General features: G+C 53.3%; 1 protein-coding gene across 2 annotated transcripts in view; it reads right to left on the bottom strand.

Annotated features, from left to right (window-relative positions):
- PNPLA1 (patatin like phospholipase domain containing 1) overlaps window positions 1–9,914 on the bottom strand; it is a 44,916-nt gene that overhangs the window by 7,090 nt on the left and 27,912 nt on the right. Inside the window, exons 6-8 of one of the 2 annotated variants that reach the window (XM_015560862.1) lie at window positions 6,126–6,698; window positions 3,103–3,178; window positions 1,419–1,544 (exon numbers count right to left, since the gene is read on the bottom strand). In XM_015560862.1, the coding sequence (XP_015416348.1) occupies window positions 1,419–1,544; window positions 3,103–3,178; window positions 6,126–6,698 (775 nt within the window). Of the gene's footprint in view, window positions 1–1,414; window positions 1,545–3,102; window positions 3,179–6,125; window positions 6,699–9,914 lie in introns of those variants that run through there. The other variant, XM_006759054.2, reaches the window with a different exon arrangement.

Below are 9,914 nucleotides of genomic sequence, written 5' to 3'. Positions count from 1 at the left end.
GGGGAAAGGAGCACTGCGGACAGAACAGCACGTGTGACCACCGACCAGAGTCTCCCACAGCTGATGAACGCTGTTGTCTGTCTGACCCCAGCCCGCTTCTTCATAAAGCACCTGGATTCCTAGGAGTTTGTCACCAAGCAGCTCTGGCTGAACTGCAGAGTTCCCACTGCTCCGACGTGTGGGGGGAGGCCTGGCCCGGGAACCAAGGGCCTGAGTCGGGGCTGGCTCCCAGATGGCACTCCCACGCCCCCGGCAGACCTGCCCCCATGCTCCTGACCTGAGCTGCTAGGGACAGAGATGTAGACACTCAAGGTCAGGGAAGTCTTGGAGTTGGACACCAAGGAGCACAGTGAGAATAATCATTCCAGGCTGCACTGACCCAGGGGCCACCAGGGGCCGCCAACTGCTCGCTGGGTCCTGAAGCCTCCCTGCCCATCCCGAAGGTGCCTGGGGGGTCTGCCCCGCTTCCGGTGGCAGTTCTGAGGACCTCCTCCCCACCATACTGCTTCCCACCACCCACCAGGTACCTACCCGCCCCAATCCCTCTGCCTACCCAGGGACCCCTCCCCGGACAGGAGCACCCTGGAAGCATGTCCCTTAGAATGATTTTCCCATTTGAGCAATAAACACTTGAAGAAAACTAAATAGCAGCACAGGTCTGTTCCTTCAGAGAATACTTTGGTAATCCAGCAAAGTAATTACAGGTGATACCAGCTTGGTTTGTGTGTGAGGCTGGTGTTCTGGATTTGCCAGTGTGTATGTGTGGCTCCATGTGCCTACAAGAGAAGCTTGGTTAAAAAAAAAAAAGGCTTGGTTTCTATGGGGCTCATAGTTTGTCAGATCAGTAGGTTTTATTCTTGTCTTTGGCCTGAAGTTCAAAGTTCAAGAGAAACTCTTGGGAGTTGGGATTGAGTTTAATTCACCTTTGATTTCCCCGGAGCCTAGGAGAGTGCTGGGCGCTTACTGGGTGCTCCGTCAGTGTCCATCAGTGGAATCAATGACAATACAATATAGTCAAAAGCTATAAGAAGCCGGCCTACGCTGGCGAGGGCTTTTAGCTGTAGGGTGGGAACAGTCAGGCGCTCTACGTGTTGAGGGTCACGTGGGCATCGACCTGTCTAGTTTGTTTTCAGAGGCAGTTCTACCCAGGAGCTGGGAGGTACTGGTCCGCCTCCGGGAGTCATAGAACCTTGGCCTCTGCTAGCTGTTGGCTGCTGCTGCGCACCTTGCTCCCTGCGAAGCACCGTACATAGTTGACGTCACTAAACGCTCACTGAGTGAGACCGGGGCTGATGGCGGATCTCATGTCGGGTGCGTCCTACCCCAAAGCCCAGCTCCTAACCCCACCCGGTAATCTTCCTGCAGCCCATGCCCACGCCGCTCCTGCCCGTGGATGTAAGAACGTTAGCCATGCTCACTGCACTTTGCTGCCTGGCTTTTTGGGTCGCGGGTGTCTCGGGAAGCCTTTTCTGGTGCTGCTTGTCTTTGGTTTGTTCTTCTTGAACGCCTTGTTCACCCAGTTGGAGTCTCCGGGAGGGCTCACCCTGGGCAGAGAGAGGCGGTAGTGGTTTGTTAGTGACCGTCCCGTGTCCCCCCGGCAGGGCCCTGCTCCAGCTGAGGGGGTGTCAGACACACCAGAGCGTGGCTCTGGGCCCGGGAGCGTCAGAGTTCCCCGCGGCCTTTATTTTGTAATCAATGAATATTTGTCTGAGGAACATGCCAACTAGTCAACAGAAGCTCTAACTTTTATATGGTTATATGTCAATGCAATAAAATGTAAATCATGTGAACAAAATGCATACTTTATGCCCAAGCACCAAATTATTAAATGTATGCAAACTCTGCCCTGGCCAGTTTGGCTCCGTGGATAGAGTGTCAGCCTGCAGACTGAGGGGTCTGGGGTTCAATTCTGGTCAAGGGCACATGCTCGGGTTGTGGGTTCCATCCCCAGTAGGGGGCGTGCAGGAGGCAGCCAATCAATGATTCTCTCTCATCATTGATGTTTCTGTCTCTCTCTCCCTCTCCTTTCCGCTTTGAAATCGATCTATAATAATAAAAGAGTAATATGCTAATTAGACCGGATGTCATTCCAGAGGTGTTTCTGGATGAAGCCGGGAAGGGGGGGGCGTGGGTTTGTCATTCCAGAGGTGTTTCTGGATGAAGCCGGGGGGTTGGAGAGATGTCTGGGTCCCAGGTGCCGGAGGGAAGCCGGTGCCAGCAGCTGGGAGAAGGAAGGCCGACTCTTGCATGAATTTTGTGCATCAGGCCTCTAGTAAAAATATATTTTAAAAAATTTATGCAAACTCATTCAAAAAGTTTTATATTGAAATTATACTGGGAGAAGGAATCGGGTCTGTTTTAATGTATTTGCTGTGACGTGATATGGAGGGGCAGCATGAAAAGTAAGGGGCCCTGCTCTCCCAACCCCTGCAGCTGTGGCCAGAGGGAAGCCCAGCCACCACCAGAGCTGCCCAGCGGCAGGGAGGGGTGAGGCTGGGAGGGAGGTGCCCGGTCCACCCTCTGACCTCCTGCTGGTGCCTTGCACTGGCTCACCCACTGCTTTCCAGCCAGTGAGGGAGCCTGGGAGCTTAAAAACATAAAGGTCCCCAGACCCCCCTCGGAACAGCTGCAAAGAGAATCACGGAGCACGTGTGACACGACCCCGACTGCTGACGTGTACCATGAGAAAGGTTTTTCTGGGGACCACCCACAACACAGGAATGTTCGCCTCCTTATCGTGCTGGCAGCAATGAACTGGGTGAAGGGAGGCCCTCAACTCATCGCGTGCAGCGGCCGCTAGGGCTGGGGTGCAGCGCGCTGCCTGCTCTCTCGTGCTGAGCCCTCACCAGTGTCCCTCTGCACTTGAAGGTGCTGCCCAGTGCGCAGAGCAGGGAGCTGAGGAGAATGGCACTGTCGGGGTGAATAGGCCCCTTTCCCATGCCTGGTCCCCACTGAAGAAGACAGAAGAGGGTGGTGGTCTGTAACCACACAGACTGGAAAGGGGTCTCAGGGTCCCCGGGGCGGGGAGTGAGGCGGAGGTGTCCCTTAGCTTTCCCCATCACAGGAGAGAACCCGTCCCAGTCCCAGCGGAGGGGAACTCACGCGGCCTCCGGCTTGGTGCTGGTCTTCTCGGTCGCCAGGGGCGCGGTGCTCTGGGGATTCAAAGAGGCCGGAGGAACTGCAGCCAGAAGGAAAAATGCAGGAGACAGGAGTGAGATGGGGGAGGGGTGCTTAGTCTTTTTATTTATTTGTTTGTTTGGTTGTTTAATTTTTTTGTCACCCATCACTTCACCGGCATGCTGCCCAGCCAATAGGAGGCAGGCCATTTCATAAACAGCACAAAGGCCGGGGAGTTTTCCCATCATGCAAAGCTGCTGTCTGTACAGCATTCTGTAGGTTACAGAGCGTTTCCATCTACATTACCTCATCAGGGCAGGCCTGCCTGTCCCCTCCCTTCCCCTGTTTTTAAGAAAGACACAGTGAAATGATATGACCAAGTTTTAGACAGGACCGAGGAAAGACCAAACCCTTCTCTAACCCCCAAAGTAGATAAGGGGGCCCTAAATTTTAAAACATGAAAAACAAAGCAAGTCTGTCTCCATTTCTATTTTACCTTTTTAATATATATATATATATAGATTTCAGAGAGGAAGGGAGAGAGAGAAATATCACTGATCAGAGAGAATCATTGATTGGCTGCCTTCTGCAAACCCCCCCACTAGGGATGGAGCCCACAACTCGGGCATGTGCCCTTGACTGGAATCAAACCTGGGACCCTTCAGCCCACAGGCCGATGCTCTATCCACTGAGCCAAACTGGCTAGGGCCATTTTACTTTTTGCCAAAGTTTTCCTCTTTTGTCCTGAACTACCTGGGAATTGTGTCTTCCTCGTTTTTTGTCAGTGTGCACCTGGAAATTGACGAGGTGCTCGGTAGTGCTGCCCAGTGGTTAACAGCGTGACATCGTAAATGTTTAGTCTTTTTTGATATTACAATCGGAAGGAAGCGAGCGTGTTCAGAAAGAACAGCGAACTGTCGGTTCTCAAATTCTCGCCTGTGGGACCAAAATCTTATTGGGGCCTTGACCGTGATGCAGTGGAAGGACTGAGGCTGACCCTCCATGCAACATCATAACGCCCCTCACAGAGCAGCCGTGCGAGGGAAAGTGCCAGAAAAACCCACAGGGGCCCGGACCTTCCATCCCTGGCTCCATGAACTGCTTTTCTCATTTTTTTTAAAATAAAAAATATTAATAGTTTTATGACTATGCTCTTAAGTAAGTGCATTGCATGTTTTCAGGGTCTGGGGATATATAAAATATGAAGATTAATAATAATTATGTAACTAAAAATAACATGGACTCTATTTAGATTCCCCTACCTAAAGATCTTTCATTTGGGGGCCTGGTGGATGTCACAAATCTACTTGCAGTTCCTTTGTTGGGGGATTTTCCCAGGGCTTCTTGCAGCACCCCACCCCCTGCCACATGGTCCCCACTGTAGGACTGACAGCGCTGAGCCTGGGGCGTTCCTCCCTGCCCACCCCCCACAGCTGGCCTTGGATGCCACAGCGGCTCAGCCCGGCTGGGGGCTACACAGGGGTCCCGCCTCAGCAGACTGAGTGGAGGGCGGTGCTGTGCACTGTAGGGTGCTCAGCAGCATCTGGCCTCCAGGCATCGCCGTCTCCGGGGTAACCGCCCCCAGCTGAGAACCGTTGGGCTGTCTGCACCTCTGCCCACCCCCAGGGGGCGTGAGGAAGCCCAGGATGGCTCAGGCACCTGAGGATGGCTACCTATAGGCACCGGTGTGACATAAAAATACATGCATTTTATTTCACAGGAAATAGAGAGCATGTGAAACACTGGACCAATTTTCTGACCTTTAGTATCCTTAGATTTTTTCTCATTGCTAATCTGTGCTATGGTTTACCCTAATAATATGGAAGTTTGGCTGCTGGGCCGTAAGGACCCTTCATCCCATCATCTGGGCCCTGTCCCTTTGCCCCACCCTGACCAGCCTCTTCATCCTGAATGTACTCTGCACTTTCCTGCTTTGCACCTGAGCTTCTCGAATAAACAAAACCTGACCTGCTCTTTTCATTCCATCCAATCCATCCCACAGACCAGGATGGTCAATATCCCGCCTGTCAACCCGCCTGTCATCTCCCAGAGGCCTTCCTTCCTCCCCCGAGAGCAGTGATACATCCTCCATGAACACCCACAATAGGTTTAGAACCGAATCATGTATCTTGTATCTTTGAGTTGCTTTCCCGCCACCCCCTCTGCTGGAGGGGAGACTCCCCGAGGCGAGGACGTGAGAACTGCTCCTCTTTGCAGCCCCAAGAATGTGCTTCTCAAACAATCTGCAGCAAAGAGCCCGTTTTTTAAAATCTTATTTACAGTCCACGTGGACTCGTGCTTCGGTGGAACACAATCAAATGGAGGAGGGAAGCCCTTCCTCGCCATGGCTCCATCTTATTGCCACCAGGGGTGGGGAACGTCCACCGAGGGCCGTACACGGCCCGAGAAACCACTGGGTCTGGCCCTGCCAGCGCATTAATTAAATGTTTGACCAAACATGGCAGGCTAATTTTTAAGTCAGAATTTTGAATGGCCTGCGAATGCTGTGATCAATACCCAGATGGCCGTTGGCAGAAAAAGGTTCCCCACCCCACCCCGCTGCACATTTCTAAATGCTTCTCTCCGTTCCCGTGCCCATTTCATCGTGAACTAGTGACAGATAGTTAGGGGACCGGCAGGGTCCACAGACCACCCTTTGAGAAGCACCGTCCTGGACTCAATAGCACTTACCAGGACAGCAGTCCCAGAGGTAAGCGGGCAAGAGAGCCACCTGGAGGGCTTGTAGAAAGGACAGCTGCCCCCCCCCCCTCCCCGCCCGAGTCTGCGACTTAGCAGGTCTGTGGTGGGGCCTGCAAATTCCCGTTGCTGCTGGTTGGAAACCTCACTTGGAGGCTCACTGGGCTACAGAAACGAACAACTATTGCACACACTGCCCTCGTGTGGCTGCCTGCCCTCGGAAGCAACGGTTTGGGCCACCGTGTTGTCCAGCTGGAGGGCTGCAGACAAGAGGAAACCCCGAGAAGCCCTGAGAAGCCAGAGGCCCCTACCTTGGGGCTGTGCCGAGCCCGGCTCCTCCGCAGCTGGCTGAGCAGGCGACGTCGAAGAACATCGAGGCAACGTGTGCGGTGCCCCCGCAGCTGAAGGCCCCGGAGGCGTCTGGGAGGGTGGGGACTCGGGTGGTGATCCAGTCAGCTGTACTTGCTGCTGTGGGGACCCAGGTGACAGGCCAGGTGAGGAGCTGGGCGGCGAGGGCACAGCTGGGAGTGATACAGGTGGCAAGTCAGCTGGAGAACGCGACGATGACGAGCCCAGGGTCGATGCAGGTGACTGCTCAGATGAAGAGGCAGGTGGTGAAGCGGGTGACTCCACAGGCCACTCGTGCGTGGATGCAGGCGTCTGTGCAGGTGGGGACACAGGTAGGCCCTGGCCACCGCTTTCTTGCTCTTTGCGATCGCATTGTGTGGGCAGTTGCGTGGATTCTTCCAGACTGGCCTGCTCCGATTGGAGGCTTGGCTCACTGTGTGCCGGGCACGCGTTGCCAAGGGCGAGTTCTATCTGGCAGTACACTTCCACCCGGGGGAAAATCACCCTCTTGGAGGGAGAATTCAGGTAAGCAGCGTCTAGGAAAAACAAGCGTGGGTCACAGATGGCATTTCTAACCTCCCACATCCGCATGGTGTTCGCAAAAAACGCGTTTCCAAGTTACTGTCATAAACAGGATTATTTCCCACCGGCGGCCTTTCATTACTTACTTGGATTGACATTGAGTATTTGTGGATTAATCCACGTATTCAGTGGATATTTATTGAGCATCTCTGTGCTGCAGGCACTGTGCCTGGCACTGAGGAGGCGGAGACAGAAACAGGTGTGATGGTTCCTCCCTCCGGATGGAGCTTACAGCCCAGGGCGGGGGCAGGCCCTGATCTCAAGTTTTAATCAAGACAAGTGTTAGGCAGGGGAGGAACGTGGCCCTAGCAGAGAGGGACGCAGGGAGGACTTAACTGGGAGGCTTCCCCGAGGGAGGGGCATTTAAGCTGAGATCCGAAGACCGAGTGAGTGGTCCAGGGGATGGTCAGGCAGATGGGAAGGAGAGGTCAGGCAGAGGAAGCAGCATGCACAAAGGTCACAGGCCCGAAGGAGCACCAGACGTGGGGTCCTGAAAGGCAGTGTGGCTGGAGCCTGGAGCGCGGGAGGGGGGGCGGGGGTTGGGGGAGACTGAGGAACAGGGACCAGGTCGCTTGAGGGCTGGTAGGCAGCACTGAGGACCCTTAATTTTTATGGGGACGGTGAAGCCTTCTAGGCAGGGAGGCGCCCCCCTGACTCTGGCTTTGACAAGGTCGCGTGGCTGGGTGTGGGGACTCGCTGACCAGGGCACAGGGGGCCGGGCCGGGGAAACCTGTCGGGTGGCTGTGGAGCTGTGCGGGGCTTGCGCCTGGAAGAAGGTGAAGGAAGTAGAAGTTCTGTTTGGGAGGTAAGAGGGTGGGGATCGGTGAGGGACTGATGGGGGCTGCGGGGGGATAGGTGGCGTGTACAATCGGATGGATGCTGGTGCTGTCTTTGCGGGGGTGGGATAGAGGAGAGCTCAGGTTAGGAGCTTGTTTGGGGACATGCTGAATTTGGGGGCCTTGGAGATGCCCAAGGAGAGACCAGTGGGCAGTGTGCGTGTGGATTTGGATTCTAGAGACGAGGGTTAGAGATACATATGTATCAGGAGCCCATCCAGGTGGGAGGGTTAGAGATACATATGTATTGGGAGCCCACCGGGCGGTCACTGGGGCTGTGGTGGTGGCTGTGCAGGAGACTCCTAGGAGGGAAGGCAGGTGAGAGGAGGCGAAGGGATTGAGGCAGACAAGCAGAGGGGCCCAGGGCAAGTTTCCTAAAACAGGCAAAACTGGGAAGATTCCGAAGCCACTGGGAAGAGCACCCACACACAGCCCAGGAGAAAACATTTACAAATAGTATTCCTGACAAAGGGCGTTTATCTAGAATTCATTAAAGCTCTAAATGAGAAACAAACAGTTCCGTGTTTCAAATGGGCAATGAGCCAGCTGAAAGAGCTCCCACTGGCCAAAGCCGGGACAGTTTGAGTAAAAACTTAGAGTTGAATAATAACCCAGAGAATAAGATACGTGCCCAGGAGTTCACACAAAACAAACAAGACGGCTGCCTAAGTGATGCAGACGAGACCCATCGTCCACGCAGAAGCAGCCCACATGCTTTATGGGGCGTCCTGACCTTAAGGACGCGGAGGAGGGTTCCTCGCCTTTTCCGTGTGCCCTATGCATAGACTTCCTCCCGGAAAGCACAGGGTGGGAAGAGGAGGAAGGGTGACTTCACCAGGAGAACCTGACCGGCACCGCTGCAGCCAGGTGACCCGGTCACAGCATCTGTGCCGTCAGGTGGGCGGCGGGCGCCCTTGGTGGAATGTGCTGGGCGGCACTCTGCCTCTTTGGTCTTCCTTCCTCCAACCCAGGACCCCGTCTACTCATGGGGCAAACACCAGACGGACCCCAACCGAGGGGCAGTCTACGTCTCTGGCCAGGACTAAACGCTGCCCGTCACTAAAGACAGGGAGAGTCTGAGAAACTGTCACAAACAGGGGGAGTCTGAGGGGGCATGACAACGGCACGCGGCGTGCTCTCCTGGATGGGGACCTGGGTCAGAGTGAGGTCATCAGGCAGCAACTCGGGAAGTCTGAGCAGAGTGCAGCCTTGGTTCCCAGGCACACGGTAACACCTACCACAGGGAAACCTGGGTGCGGGATGTACGGAAACCCTGTTCTGTTTTTATATTTTTCCGTAAATCTAAAACCGTTATAAAAATAAAACTTATGAAAGGTCTAGGGGGAAATGGGCAAAAGAGTTGAACAGACACATCAGGGAAGCACACAGCATTTTCCTTTAGCCAATTAAAAGATGCTCAGCCCCAGGAAGAGGCAACTTCAAGCCAGTGAGGCGCCGCTGCACGCCGCTCAGGACAGCTCGGATGGAAAAGGCCTGCCACACCAGTGTCGGTGAACACGGGGTGGGGGTGGGGATCTGGGGCTCTCCTCACAGCCGGAGGGAATGGAGAATGATGCAGCCACTTTGGAGGACTGCGGGATGGTCTCCTAACAAGCTAAATCCGCATTCTGGGAATCTGCCTCAATCTGCACATGTCCAAACGAATTGAACATCGAATCTCAAAGAGATATTTGCACACCCATCCACTGCAGCATTATTTACAATAGCCAAGAGGTAGAAGCAGCCGTATGTCCACTGATGAACAAACGGCTAAATAAAATGAGGTATATACACACGTTGGAATATTCTTCAGCCTTAGAAATGAAGACAGTCCTGTCACACGCTACAACATGGATAAACCTTGAGAACATTGTAAGTGAACTAAAAGGCAAATGCTGTGTGCTTCCCTGATGTGAATGATGTAAAGTGATCAAACCCGTAGAAATAGAAAGAGGAGCGGTGGTTGCCAGGGCCTGGGGGAGGGAGAAATGGGGAGTTTGGGGCCAGTGGGTATAGTTTCAGTTTTGCAAGATAAAAATTTCTGGAGATTTTAGTGGCTATGCTTATGGGATAGATTAAGATTGCCATGATCTGAAGAGGGAGGATTTATTTGTGTCCTCCTCCTATATGAAATGGCTGAACAGAAAAAAAAAAAAAATAAAAATAAAAATAAAGGTCTGAAGAGTTGGAGAGAAGATGGGACCATAAATTAACATCACTTACTTTATAATATTTTACCCCTTTAGAAATAATACATCAAGTCTAGATAGAGATGCTAGAGAAGGTCAAGTTATTTTTGTTGATACCAGTTTGATAACATTTTTTAAAATTGTC

This window comes from Myotis davidii, unplaced genomic scaffold, assembly GCF_000327345.1.
Source record: "Myotis davidii unplaced genomic scaffold, ASM32734v1 scaffold1036, whole genome shotgun sequence".
Lineage (NCBI taxonomy): Eukaryota > Metazoa > Chordata > Mammalia > Chiroptera > Vespertilionidae > Myotis > Myotis davidii.
This window is presented reverse-complemented; position numbering and strand designations above follow the sequence as displayed.